The 15,621-nt window shown below is 41.1% G+C and overlaps 1 protein-coding gene across 2 annotated transcripts in view; it reads left to right on the forward strand.

Annotated features, from left to right (window-relative positions):
- rab3ab (RAB3A, member RAS oncogene family, b) overlaps window positions 1–14,710 on the forward strand; it is a 33,019-nt gene extending 18,309 nt beyond the window's left edge. For both annotated transcript variants that reach the window (XM_081357487.1, XM_081357488.1), the window contains exons 3-5: window positions 11,079–11,197; window positions 11,298–11,422; window positions 12,436–14,710. In XM_081357487.1, coding sequence (XP_081213613.1) covers window positions 11,079–11,197; window positions 11,298–11,422; window positions 12,436–12,626 — 435 coding nt within the window. In that variant the 3' untranslated portion in view covers window positions 12,627–14,710. The remainder of the gene's footprint in view (window positions 1–11,078; window positions 11,198–11,297; window positions 11,423–12,435) is intronic.
- Window positions 14,711–15,621: the final 911 nt, after the last annotated feature.

Raw genomic sequence — 15,621 nt, forward strand, 5'->3', positions numbered from 1 at the left:
TTCCTGTCAATATTAAACTTTTTACCCCCTGCATAGGATTTGGGGGATTTTACCAATGCAGCTGGTTCGTGTCAACATGGCCCCCAGCTTCTAGACTCACTGCAGTCCTCAGTGTCCTCAGCGCTGTTCGAGCTTTATTCTCTTGTCGTAACAGCTTTCCTGTGGGGAAAAAATGGTCCACCAATAGCATCATACTGTAGTTCATTGAGACAACGAAGCAACCGTGCATTGCATTAATAAAGGTCGTTCACACTCCCCCACACTGATGCTTCTCTTAAAGCTTGTATCAGCGATTGTGGGTGTTACCTCTGTTTGTGTTTGAAGCGAGATCCCAAACAAACCAAGTTACCTCGCCCTCCCTCCCGTTTCGTGCATCATGAAAAAAAAACGATCATGCACGCACATTTCTTAAAGCGACAGACATCTGATATTCACTGTGTTCAGCAAAATGTCGCCTACGTTAGCTAGAGCTACCCAAGTTTAGTCGAGCTTCGCTCATATTTTTTCAAGAAGGATATTTTCACACACAGTTCACATCGAAACAAGTCAGCACTAGCAGCTACTCACCTGTCCAGAAGAAACAGTGCAACCTCGGCGTCCGATTTAAAAATGTTCAGTTCTTTAAGTTCTCTCCACCTTTCAAAAGCCTTCCCGATAACTATTTGTGTCTTGGAATAAACACGATGGTATTCCCTCGCCCTAATCCTCCTCCTCCTCTTGGGGATTGACTCAGCCATGTTCAATTTCTCTTGTTCGTTTATAGACGCTGGCTTCTTCTTCAGCTCCGACTTCGCGTGCAGCCCTGTCGGTGATTGGTTGGAACACTATTTATTTTGGTTTTGAGTAGTTGGTGAAACCATTTGTTTTTGTGTGCAGATCTCAGAGCCTAGGATGCCTACAGAGACGCGTTTTTTTGACGGCCTGCTTATGGGGCGGGCAGCTAGCGGATCGTTAGGAAAGATTAGATGAATGTGATCATTTATGTTTGGGTCTTTTTTGGGCCTGAAATCACTGATACAACCTTTAAGATTTCTTATTTGGATTTCAGCATGCGATCAATTCATTATAACTGCCAAACACATTCCTGGGTCCAAAATTCAAATAGCTGACTCTCGCGCGCGTTTTGCTTTTCAGAAATTCAGGCTGCTGGCACCAGAAGCAGATCCAACCCCAACCCCAGAACCTCATTATTCAGAGTTGATATTCCCATAAACCACCCATTGAAAACCCTTCTTGACACATCTCTCAACACTATTCTTCACGCTGTCTTCCCTAGAACCCTTCAATCTTGCGTAACTGCATGGGGATGTTTTAAGTCATTTCACCTCACATACAACCTGCCTTTTCCCGATTTTTACTTCTCACTATTAGCTCATTTATATCTCAACTTACAGCATCAAGAACCTCCAAGCTTGTTCCATTAAGGGTTACATAAGCGGAATCCAATTTTTTCATAAACTTATTTTCGGTTCACCCTCCTCCGAAATAACCAATCACAGACCTCCCTTCTTATCATCCAAAGGACTCAATCCACCGCCTAGATGGCAGACAACCCATAACTTTAGACATACTCACCAAATGTGTCTCTACTCTCCGCTAAATACCAACCTCACACTCGATGCAATGTTTATATTGGCTTTCTTCGGTTTTCTCAGAAGCTCGGAATTCTTTATCAATTCCAGCTTCAACCCAAAAAATCCATACCACAATTACAGATTTATTAGTGCTAAATAGCAAAAACATCTCTTACTTAATCAAACAAAGACAGATCAAATGATAAAAGTCCATTTTATTGACAATTTTAATCTCCCATCAACAATTCAGCTGTACCAATCCCTTTTAGCCTAATAACATTTCAGATGCTCACAGGCTAAATTCCCATCCGACCCGCTCTTCGCAGACTATTCCAGTCACCCTGTCACGTGTTTCTGGTGAGTTCAAATGGTAATTTCCAGCAAGATCCTGTCTTCTCAGGGTCTGGTCGCTCCTTAACCAGACTGTCTGGCATTTTCTAATTTCTCAAGTCTTACAATACCAACTGCACACATTTGAAGTATCATCATCATTGGAACTCTCTGCTAAGTGAACACTGCATTTTACACATACCTTTAAGCAGAATACATAATCCTCCCAGCTACCCTCCTTGTGTCTATGTGTTCATGCAATCTATAGTCTAACTCGTGCATTTTAAACTTAATAAGATAATACAACTGATTATGAATACTAATAAAGAATAATAATACAGATACATAATATTAAACAATGAAATTATATTCAAAGATGAACTTTTAGGCTTCACGCTCAGTCGTTCTCTCATATTCACTGTCTGTTTAGGCTTAAGTGCAAATCCACGAAGCCTCTGTACAAATCACCATGATAAACAGTCTTCTTATCATTATTAACTTATTTAACATTCAATACACATGCACGAAGTTCAAAACAAGAAGGGTATAGCCTTATGATAAAAGAAAACAGGCAGTAGTGCGGTACTACAATTTTGCGGTTATCACGACAGCCCTATACATAAGAGCCAGCTGCAAATTCCCGAAAGACTGGCCGAGATGATGCTGTTCTCTGCGGGTACATGAGCGCTGAACGGCTGCTGACGGCCTGGACCTCGCATCTGCGAAAGCGTCTCAACAGATTGTAAAATAGGCACTATGATTATATATTAGTCACATATTTGAGGTATAAATAACTAAATTCTCGCCTAAAGAAACTCTTAAAACTACATTTCGTGACACAACAACAGTAGTAGTATTTTTTTTTTTTTATATATATGGTGGATTTGCTCGACCGCCATGACAGTTGCCTCTAGCGGAGTGATACAAACGGTGAAACAGTTAGAGTGCTGTTTCTGTGTGAATATAGCAGGGCTGGAAAAGGCTCTCAGCCAATCAAATTCGAGAACCAGAAAAAACTGTTGTGTGTGTGTGTATATATATATATATATATATATATACACACTACCATTCAAAAATTTGGGGTCAGTAAGATTTTTAATGTTTTTAAAAGTATCTTCTGCTCACCTAGGCTGCATTTATTTGATAAAAAACAATAAAAAAAAACAGTAATATTGTGAAATATTATGACAATTTAAAATGACTGTTTTCTATTTTAATATATTTTAAATTGTAATTTATTCCTGTGATCAAAGCTGAATTTTCAGCATCATTACTCCAGTCTTCAGTGTCACATGATCCTTCAGAAATCATTCTAATATGATGATTTGATGCTCAAGAAACATTCATTATTATTATCAATGTTGAAAACAGTTGTGTACACATTTTTTTCAAAATTTACAGCATTTATTTAAAATAAAATGTTTTCTAACATTGTGCTGCTCCTTTAAGAAAGTGTGCTGCTCCTTTAAGAAAGTGTGCTGCTCCTTTAAGAAAGCAGGTAGAAGAATTACAACTCCGTGCTGTTTGTCTCTTTAGACTTGCCGTAGTTCTCAATGCATGCAACAACCCTGAAGCACAGCTGAGCACTTTTCATCATCTTTTACACGTTTTTGTCTCCATAATTCTGAAGAACTTATGTCTGTAAGTGATTGTTAAAGTTGTATTTTCATGACAACCTTAAGTAAAGACCGTTTGAATTACATATTTGTGTGAAAAGTGTTAAAAATGGTAAAGATGCTAATCGCGTTAGCCTGTCTATGGCGTTTTCCATGTTAAGTTAGCATTCATGCTAATCGCTCTATAACCATGTGTGATTAATGGGTAAATTTAGTGTGTTACTGTGTTTTGTGCTTTTCAAAGTAGTATTTAATCCTGTGTTAATAAAAATTTAACCTATTCAAATTTATTAATATGTACATTTGTATTTCTGTATTGCAGTTTCACAGTGTTTCTGATAAAACATCCTAAACGTCCTACTGCTTCCTGGGTGTTTATTGAAGAACCTGTTAGCTGTCTGTCAAGCTAGAAGTCCTACCTAAATTTTAGTAAGGGCAGAACAGTGAAAAGACACTAATTCGACGGGTTACATCTGGAACGTGTTGCCACGTGGAAATGCACAGCAATCTTCAATAAAGCTGCCTTCACTATGGAAGATCTCGAGATACGATCCCAATGCTCTAACACTTCACGTAGCAGCCGGTCTTCTTCAGCAAGTGTTATAGCAGCCAGAGCACGTGCGAAGGCAGAGGCTGCTCGCACTCAAGCATCATTCGCTCAAAAAGAAGCAGACATGCTTAAAGCACAAGCATATATCGAGGAAGAACAACAGAAAGCTGCAGCTGTGGCTGCTAGGAAAAAAGCAGAGCTTGAAGCAAATCTCCACACTCTGCGACTAGAGAGTGCTGCTGCAGCTGCCAATGCTGAAGCTGAAGTTTTAGAGGCAGCCGCTGAGAACGAAGTAGGGGATCCTGATCGCATAAGCTTAAAGAGTGAATGCGTTGAGCAGTGTTTTGCAACGAATCCAAAATCTGACCACTCTCACCATGACTCGCAACCCCAAGAATCGGTGCCAACACCAACACGCCAGCTAGCAATGAAAGTTGGTGAGCCAGTTAAAAGAAGCATGGAGAAGGGTACCACGCAGTCAAATGAAATCAGCGACCACGAGTTTCAGGAATTACCCACTCCATACACATTCATTCAAGAACAAGCTCCATCGAGTTGCCACCATCAAAGTCCATATAAGTCCGCTCTGTACGACTTTGAGCATCCATATCATTCATCTGCACTACGAGGAAGTTCTAGCCACAGAGATCACTCACACATGGCTACACTATCAGGCAACCATGGCCAACCTTCTCAGCCTTATTCAACCTTTGCTTCCAGAGAGCCCGAGTCTGGTTCAGCAGCTATGTCAGATTTAGCCAAGTATTTGGTACGCCGCGAAATGGTGAGCTCAGGGCTACTAAAGTACGACGACCAACCAGAGAACTATAGGGCCTGGAAGGCATCCTTCTACAGCTCTATAGAGAGCCTACACCTAGCACCAAGAGAGGAGTTGGATCTCCTTTGCAAATGGCTGGGACCAAAATCTTCCGAGCAGGCAAGGAGGATAAGAGCGGTTCATATCCATGATGCAGCAGCGGGTGTGAATATGGTGTGGCAAAGGCTGGAGGACTGCTTTGGATCGCCGGAAGCCATAGAAAATGCTCTCTTCAGGAAAATAGAGGATTTTCCAAAAATAAGCAACAGAGACAATCAAAAGCTGAGAGAATTTGGAGACATTCTTTTGGAGCTAGAGGCCGCCAGAGCAGATGGCTTCTTAACTGGGCTCAGTTACTTGGATACATCTCGTGGCATCACTCCAATTGTTCAGAAACTGCCATACTCCCTGCATGACAAGTGGGTCTCTCTAGCATCGCGTTACAAAGAAGCCTACAGAGCTCCATACCCACCATTTTCTATATTTGCAAAGTTTGTCTGTGACCAAGCCAAGATTCTGAACGACCCGAGTTTCGCACTACTTACTGGTCCAAGCATGAACAAAACTGAAAGACCCTTTAAACAAAACTTAAAAACACCTGTTTCTGTCAGGAGGACGGACGTCTCAGTAGACACTGACAACCATCAAGACGACTCGGGAGAAAAAGCACCGATCGACCTAGACAAGCAGTGTCCCCTACACCTCAAACCACATCCCCTGAGGAAGTGTCGTGGTTTCCGAAGCAAACCTTTGGATGAGAGAAAAACCTACCTTAGGGACAAGAACATCTGTTACAGGTGTTGTGCTTCATCCAGTCACCTAGCCAAGAACTGCGACAAAAACATTCAATGCAGAGAGTGCAATAGTGATAGTCACCCAACAGCACTTCATCCGGGACCAGCTCCGTGGACTTTTGGAGCCCCTGTAATGGTGAAAGATCAAGGCGGGGAGCAAAGAGAAGGAGCCTCTTTAGCTATCACATCCAAATGCACAGACATATGTGGGACTGCTTCCAGGTCAAGGTCATGTGCAAAAATCTGTCTTGTCAGTGTTTACCCAGTAGGCCACAGAGAAAGAGCTGTGAGAACCTACGCTGTTGTCGACGAACAGAGTAACAGATCTTTGGCAAGAAGTGAGTTTTTTGAGCTCTTTGACATCAAGGAAGGTTCAGCTTCATACACATTGAAGACATGCTCAGGAGTCATTGATACCATAGGGCGACGAGCTAACAACTTCGTCATGGAGTCTTTAGATGGTAAGACTCAGATCCCACTCCCATCTCTGATTGAATGTGATATGTTGCCGGATGATAGGTCGGAAATTCCCACGCCAGAGATCGCCAAACACTATTCTCATCTCAAAAGCGTTGTGGGCAAGATCCCTCCACTCGATCCCACAGCAGCCATCCTTATCCTACTCGGACGTGATGTACCAAGAGTGCATAAAGTCCGAGAGCAGTGCAACGGACCTCATAACGCACCCTATGCCCAACGACTCGATCTGGGCTGGGTTATCATAGGAGAAGTGTGTTTGGGGTCAGCTCACAAACCAGATTCCATCAGTGTCTACAAGACTAACATACTGAGTAACGGCCGTCCATCTCTTTTTGATCCTTGTCCAAGTAAGCTTCACATCAAAGAGAAGGTGGATGTTCAAGTACTTCAACCTGGAGTTGCACATCTCGCAGATGTTGACAACCTGTTTAGTGAAACGGATTGTCTTGGTAAAGGAGTCTTCCAGCAAACGGCCCAGGATGACAAGCCTGCTATGTCTGTGGAAGATAAGATCTTTCTGGAAATCATGGACAAAAAGATGTTTATGGACGACTCAAACAGTTGGGTGGCTCCATTGCCCTTCAGAGAACCAAGGCGCAAACTTCCCAACAATAGAGTACAAGCAGAAAACCGTTTCAAGACACTACGCCGTAGGATGGAAAGAAGTCAGGAAATGAGAGAACATATGCTTGCATTCATGCAGAGAATCTTTGAATCAGGACATGCAGAACCAGCTCCCCTGCTCCCCCGAGACCAAGAACGCTGGTATTTGCCAATTTTTGGGGTTTACCATCCACGCAAGCCAGGTCAGATTCGAGCTGTATTTGACTCCAGTGCTAAGCATGATGGTATTTCCCTGAATGACATCCTTTTGAGCGGCCCTGATTTAAACAACTCGCTCCTTGGGGTACTTACTCGCTTCCGCAAAGAACCGGTTGCGGTAGTAGCAGACATAGAGCAGATGTTCTACTGCTTCAGGGTCTGCGAGGAGCATCGTGATTTCCTGCGGTTCCTCTGGTTTCAGAACAACGACCCTGCCAGAGAGGTTGCAGAGTACCGCATGACTGTCCATGTATTTGGAAATAGCCCCTCTCCAGCCGTTGCCATATATGGTTTAAGAAGAGCTGCTCTACAAGAGGAAGACGAATATGGCCTGGAGGCAAAACAGTTTGTCTTGAGAGATTTTTATGTGGATGACGGTTTGGCCTCATTTCCTACCAGTGACCTCGCCATTCATGTACTAAAACAGACTAAAGAAATGTTAGCAGTTTCAAACATTCGACTACACAAAATAGCATCCAATCACAAGGCTGTGATGGAGGCATTCCCACCTGAAGAACGGGCTAAAGAGCTAAAGGGTTTAGCACTGGGGGTAGACCCTCTACCTGTGCAGAGAAGCTTAGGGCTCAACTGGAACCTTCAGAGTGACAGCTTCACTTTCTTCGTCTCCAGAGAAGAGAAACCATTTACGCGCAGGGGTGTTCTCTCAACAGTCAACAGTCTGTTCGACCCACTTGGTTTTGTGGCTCCAATAACAATACAAGGGAAGTCACTTGTCAGAGAACTTTCATCAGAGTATTGTGAATGGGATGCCCCATTGCCTGCCGAAAAAAAGACAAGGTGGAAGACCTGGAAAGAATCGCTCATTGCACTCGAGCAGCTTCAGATTCCACGGTCATACTTACCCGTTTCTTTGGTCTCTACACAATCCAGGGAACTTTGTGTCTTTTCTGACGCCTCTACTACAGCTATCTCTGCAGTTGCTTACATCAGAACAGTTGACAATCAGGGAAACATTCAGGTTGGATTCTGCATGGGGAAGTCCAAATTGGCTCCAAAACAGTGCCACACTGTACCACGTCTGGAGCTTTGTGCAGCCGTACTCGCGGTAGAGCTTGCAGACACGTTGGTGGAAGAGTTGGACATGAAGGTGCACACAGTTAAGTTCTACACAGATAGTAGAGTAGTGCTTGGTTATATATACAACACTAACAGAAGGTTTTACGTATATGTTGCCAACAGAGTAGCACGCATCCGAAAGTCAACACGCTCCGAACAATGGCATTTTATCAACACGGGACACAATCCTGCAGATCACGGCACACGAGACATACCAGCTACTCTCTTGAAGGAAACCAACTGGTTTTGTGGACCCCCCTTTCTCAAAAAGAAAGATAACGCTGCTTTGTCTCAGCAGGAAGTCTTCGAGCTTGTGGAACCAGACTTGGACGCAGATGTGCGTCCCTTGATTACAACCCTGGCTACTAATGTTTCCAAAGCTCACCTTGGCTCGCACAGATTCGAGCGCTTTTCCAGCTGGAAGCAACTGACCCTTGGAGTAGCTAGACTTATTCAGAAAGTCAGATCTTGCTTTAAGACTTTGGACGAAACAAAGATGGACAATCTCTCACAGGCAAGGACTGTAATAATCCGTTGTGTACAACACGAAATCTTCAAAGAGGAAATTAAAAATTTGTCCAAAGGAGAGAGTGTGTCAAAACACAGCCATCTGAGAAAACTTGATCCCATCATGGACACTGACGGTTTGTTGAGAATAGGTGGTCGCCTGTCCTCTGCCGCAATTTCTTGGGAAGAGAAACATCCAATAATCATCCCTAAACTCCATCACATTGCAACACTGTTGGTGCGTTATTACCATGAACGAGTCGCACACCAAGGCAGACACATCACCGAAGGCGCCATTCGGTCTGCCGGTTTATGGATATTGGGAGGAAAGAGACTGGTTTCAAGTGTCCTACACAAATGTGTTACTTGTTTGAAGTTAAGAGGCGAGACAGAAACGCAAAAAATGTCCAACCTACCTGTCGATCGAGTTACCCAAGTTCCTCCATTTACTCATGTCGGGATGGACGTGTTTGGCCCGTGGACAGTTTGTGCTCGTCGCACCAGAGGAGGTCTTTCTGAAGGAAAACGCTGGGCAGTGTTGTTTACTTGTCTAGTCACAAGAGCAGTGCACATAGAGGTAGTGGAGTCTCTATCAACATCGAGCTTCATAAATGCTCTAAGGAGATTCACCGCTATCAGAGGGCCAGCAAAGCTCTTTCGTTCCGATCGCGGAACAAACTTTGTCGGTGCCTGTAGAGAACTAGGAATAACACCACAAGAGGCAGAGCTTCAGTCTTATCTCAAGGAACAAGGCTGTACTTGGGACTTCAATGTACCCCACTCTTCTCACATGGGTGGGGCATGGGAAAGAATGATAGGTGTTGCTCGCCGCATTCTGGATGCCATGCTACTCAAGGTGCACTCCCCCAAACTCTCACATGAGGTCTTAGTCACGCTATTGGCCGAAGTTGTTGCTATAATGAACGCAAGGCCAATAGTCCCAGTGTCATCAGATCCACACAGTCCTGCTGTCCTCACGCCTGCCATGCTTTTGACACAGAAAACAGATTCACTGACCGCTCCTTTGGGATACTTTGACTTAAAGGATCTTTACCGGAGTCAATGGAAGCAGGTCCAAAACCTTGCGGATCACTTCTGGAAACAATGGCGTCAGGAATACCTTGCCACACTACAACCAAGACGGAAATGGCAGACAAGTCAACCCAACTTAAAATTTGGAGATGTCGTGCTTCTTAAAGACAAGGGAGCCAGGCGGAATGAATGGCCTATGGGACTGATAGTCAATACGTTTCCTGGCCGAGATGGTAGAGTTCGCCAAGTGGAGGTTAGGGTAGTTCAAGGAGGTTCTGCTAGAATTTATTCAAGACCCATCTCAGAAGTTGTTCTTTTATTCAGGGAGACATAGTGGTATACTATATTATACCAGGCGGGGAGTGTGCTGCTCCTTTAAGAAAGTGTGCTGCTCCTTTAAGAAAGTGTGCTGCTCCTTTAAGAAAGCAGGTAGAAGAATTACAACTCCGTGCTGTTTGTCTCTTTAGACTTGCCGTAGTTCTCAATGCATGCAACAACCCTGAAGCACAGCTGAGCACTTTTCATCATCTTTTACACGTTTTTGTCTCCATAATTCTGAAGAACTTATGTCTGTAAGTGATTGTTAAAGTTGTATTTTCATGACAACCTTAAGTAAAGACCGTTTGAATTACATATTTGTGTGAAAAGTGTTAAAAATGGTAAAGATGCTAATCGCGTTAGCCTGTCTATGGCGTTTTCCATGTTAAGTTAGCATTCATGCTAATCGCTCTATAACCATGTGTGATTAATGGGTAAATTTAGTGTGTTACTGTGTTTTGTGCTTTTCAAAGTAGTATTTAATCCTGTGTTAATAAAAATTTAACCTATTCAAATTTATTAATATGTACATTTGTATTTCTGTATTGCAGTTTCACAGTGTTTCTGATAAAACATCCTAAACGTCCTACTGCTTCCTGGGTGTTTATTGAAGAACCTGTTAGCTGTCTGTCAAGCTAGAAGTCCTACCTAAATTTTAGTAAGGGCAGAACAAACATTATAAATGTCTTTACTGTAACTTTTGATCAGTTTAGCTCATCCTTGATGAATAAAAGTATTGATTTATTTTATTGCTTTCCCCCAAAAATAAAATTAAAATTCTTACTGACCCCAAACTTTTGAACGGTAGTGTTTAATGTTACAAAAGCTTTAGATTTCAGATAAATGCTGTTCTTTTGAACTTTCTATTCATCAAAGAATTTTGAAAAAAATTTGTACACAACTGTTTTTTTTACACAAATTCACAACTGAATTTTAAAAAAACATTAAAATTCTTACTGACCCCAAACTTTTGAACGGTGTATATATATATATACATGTGTGTATATATATATATGTATATATATATGTGTGTGTGTGTGTTCTTAACGTAAGGGCTTGGCTGATGCCAACAAACGCATATTCTCTATATTTTAAATGTAAAAAATAGGTTTTGCATTTGTTCCTGTTTCAACTTGTGAATTACTGACTATTCCTTTACAGGACACAGCTGGACAGGAACGCTACAGAACCATCACCACTGCCTACTACCGCGGAGCCATGGGCTTCATCCTCATGTACGACATAACCAACGAGGAGTCTTTCGCCGCAGTGCAAGACTGGTGAATTAACTAAACATGCGAAACATTCTGCCTCAAATATAACAGAGGAAGTTGTGTTTAACAAGCAAAGATTTAATTATGTGTAACTGGTCTCCCGCAGGTCCACACAGATTAAGACATACTCATGGGATAACGCTCAGGTGCTTCTAGTGGGCAACAAGTGTGACATGGAGGATGAGAGGGTGGTGGCCTCTGAGAGGGGCCGACAGCTATCCGAGCATCTCGGTAAGTCATGTTTGGTGTTTGGCACAGCTGTGTCATTTCAAATATTCTTTCAGGGAGAAATGTATTTGCTGACATATATCATATTTTCTTGGAACATACGTTTTTCTTTTACCGTAAATCATCTTTTTATCAAGTTTATTTTTATAACGCATTTCCCACATGCCGGTAGTTTTTCTTTCGCATTAGTAAAATTGATTTAGACTTGGTGTCTATAATAAATGTTGTTTATGATGACTGGCAGTATAATTTGTTTGTTTTATACTTTTTTTTTTGTTTTGTTTAAAGTATTTATTGTGTAGTGAGGACAACTCAAATACATGTTGATAGTGTTTATAATGTTTGTAACATTTCGTTTTATTCACTGTATTTTACGTTATTTTTGAAAGTAAAAATAAAATGTGACTTTTATACACCGATGTGAATTATTGGTGTTTTTTTATTTTCTCTAATCAATGCAATTTTGACCCGATGTGACTAGTCACGTGCAACTTATTTTCTGGAAAGTGCGGCATCCATTTTTTCATGGCTTGATATTTGTATTAGCTATATTGGGTTGGGTTCCAAAACCTAGTAAGCTGTCTTTACTGCCTACATAGGCAGCTACTTTCTACTTTACCCTCTGTGCGTCATACAAATCACAATTGATTTCAGTAGAGTTTGGCGTTAGCATGTTGCTAAGCTAAGGACGCAATACTCTAAAAAGCACACACTATAGTTCATTTTTTATTATTTCTGGAAGTTTCTCGAGTTTCACCTGATGGAATTACAGTAGACATGGCTTTTGTTTCCAAAACTGGCTCTACGAAGATACTCTTGTACCTCTTCATCTCAATGTTGTAAAACTTGTCAAAGGCAACTGTAGCAAAATAAAAACTATGGTAAAAATGATCAACTCTCAACCTGACAACTGCCGAATATGGCGCTTAAATTGAAATGGTGCTTTTGTCAGTGGCAGCTCACTGGGTTTTAGAACAGGGCCTTAGTCTTGACTTGGTTTCTTCTTTTATCCTCAGGTTTTGAGTATTTTGAGGCCAGTGCCAAGGACAACATTAATGTTAAACAAACCTTTGAGCGGCTGGTAGACATAATCTGCGAGAAGATGTCAGAGAGCCTGGATGCTGCTGATCCTGCAGTGACGGGAGCCAAACAGGGGCCCCAGCTCACAGAGCAACCCGCTGCCCCGCACCAGGACTGCGCCTGCTGAAAACCCCACGGCTCTTTCTGCACTGCCTTGCACCAATACACACACACAAAAAAACAAGTTTAGGTATTTAAAAAGATCAAGAAACAAAACCTTCAGTTCCCCTTACTGCCTCCTCTGGCCACACCCTCTCCTCTCTGATGTCTCACTTTAACACCTAAAGCTTTGACATGGTTTTATTCAACCTGCAATCCATTACATTTTAAAAGGAAAGCCATAGCACCATTTAAGAATTCGATTAGGCTTGATTTAAGCCTGTGTTATGTTTTAAAGAATTAAAGAAGTTCCAATTTTAGGGGTGTGTTATTAGGACCAAGTTTGGTGTAGCACACAGAATCAGTAATCTTTTAAGTTTTCGATGCCTTCATTTCACTTCATATTCTTTTCTTGTACTCTTACATAACCTTATTTATGAACAAATATAAAAAAAAGAGATTTCTGTATATTTATTCCAGAAGTGTACATAATGAATACAGTTCAGTATTTAAATTATAATGTTAGAGATACATATCTAAAATGTTTTTTTTATTTATTTATCATTTGTTTTTTGAAAATGACCAATTCAGTCAAATATAAAGAAAGTTATAGCAGTCAATTAATGCTGTTTTCATGGTAATTCTTTGCAGTGCGAGTCACCAACCTTGCTTATTTGTATCTGTGACATTGTATCTTGTTTACTGCCTTGCCTCATGTAATTTCAGTCCCGGGACTGAACGCCAGATATCATACACAAACATTCCTTGGTGTACATTTGCATGGAAGGAAATAAAGCCATCTAGGCAAATAGTGATTCCATTCTAAATGCTTCATTAGGTCTAGTCAAGTATATTTCTAGTCAAAAACAGAGTCTGATTTGCAGCCATTTTGTAATTTCATTATAGCAGAGCCATAAGCTCAACCTACTTGCTATCAATAACACTCTTATACGCTCACGAAATTTGACTGGAATTTCCCATAAAGACTTTCTAGACTGGTGTGTCCTATGAAATATTTTATGTGGCTCTGTATAATACCACACCTGCAACTATAATGAAAAAAAGTCCATGACAAGTATTAACGTTTACATGTGTAAGACCCTCCCTGATTATTCCTGCATCTTTCCTTTGCTATTCTGTCTTCCTTTAGTGAACACTTATTGTACATACATTTGAGTCTTTGGTTTTATGTGTGAACTGTGTTGTATCAATTCTAGGCTTTAAAAAAATCTAGGTGATATTAAGAAGAAAAAATACAAAAAAGAGGATATAAAGGGTGTTCTTTACCTGCTGTTGTGTATGCCTGCTTGTGAATGAATGTCACTTTATTACAGAGCAATATTGAAGAAAAGACCTTTTCATGTGTTGCAGATTATTTATCATTCTGTTAACATAAACAGACCATTTTTTTGTAGGATGTGATGGAAATGTGATCAAGTGGTTTAAATCCTAGTTGAAACGTACTGTTGTAAACCAAAGCAGGAAGATAGACTGACTGTCACGTCTACCGTAGAGCTGGTTTGCTGAAATTCAAAAGCTTGACTGTATTTGTGGCAAATGCTGTTGATTCTTTAAAACCTCAAATCATGTTGTAAAAAAAAAAGTTTCATGTAGATATCTGCAGAGGCACTGCTAAAATCCATGGGGCCCTGGACAAATTGTTTGTAGGTGGGACTCTCTCCTTCAGGACTAATGAGCAGACAATACAATAGATAGAGGACCTTAGTGAGACCCTTTCATGGCCCTGGAAATCAGAAGTGAGAAGATGTGACTGAATCTTTATTAACACCACAGCTCACCATATAAAGTAGTCGCTTCATGTTCAGATCAGTTTATCATCACTACGAGTTTGTTCTCCATTTCCTACATTGTTATCTAGAATTATTTCTATTCATGCTTTCCATTGTGATTTATTTTTATTTTATTATTTTATTTTGGAATTTTTGAGTGTAATGTACAAGGAAAAAAACACTAATATGCAGTAGTAAATGTACTGTACTTACAATAAGGGGTTTGGTGTTAAAGTGTCCAGTGGTGAAATTTACCAAATCAACTGTCTATGTTGTGAAAATGACTGAACTTATAAAAATAAAGGTTTGTGCTGTTTACTTGAGACCATGTTGCATCTGTTTTGGGTCAGCCTATCGCCTAAATCAGGGGTGTCACTCCAACAGAGTTTAGAACCAACCCTAATTAAACACACCTGAACCAGAAACCTCCAGACAGGTGTTTTGGAGCTACACTGCAGGACAGTGGCCCTCCAGGAGTGGAGTTTGACATGCGGCCTAAATTAAATGACTTCCAATGTGGTTTCATTGAAAAACAATCACTAGATGGAACTAAAGATTCAACTGTAGATGTTGACCTAAAAATAGCAGCACTCCCAGATGAAGGCTGAATCAGCTGTTGTCATAGGGTGCTTCTCAAACGAAAGGATGCATCCTAGCAAGGCCAGATATCTCGGTTGCCACGTCATCAAGCGGCTCTGAAGGCTGTCTCAGTTTGAAGGATCCTTGAAAGCAGCCTTACTTTTGCATCCCTTACTCAGCTTGTTTTGCAGGATGCATCAAGTGTATCCGATCGTGTCCTTATCTCACCCACAATCCTTTGCACACATTTCAATTCACGAAAAAGAACAGACGGAAAACAAGTCTGCAGTGAGCTTGTCTGAATTCATTATGAAATGTTAGACAATGTATCTCTGTAAAGCCGCTTTGGAACAATCTACATTGTTAAAAGCGCTATATAAATGAAGATGACTTGACTTGACAAAAATAATGTTTTCGGAGTTTAAGGCATACATGTTATCCTTTGTTTTAGTGTAATCACTTAACACTAAACAGCCAGTAATGTAAGCCACTGGGACCACAGACGATTGTCATTCACTGTATTGCATTAAGAATGCCAATTAGGTTAATATGAAGATATTCAAGTATTTTTCCAAAATTAAGTTTTAGTTGTATTTTTGTGCCGTGACTGTGGGGGCGGGAACATGTGTGACACAGCCATAAGCACTTACTAGA

The sequence above is a fragment of the Scardinius erythrophthalmus genome (genome assembly GCF_964197995.2).
Source record: "Scardinius erythrophthalmus genome assembly, chromosome: 25".
NCBI lineage: Eukaryota > Metazoa > Chordata > Actinopteri > Cypriniformes > Leuciscidae > Scardinius > Scardinius erythrophthalmus.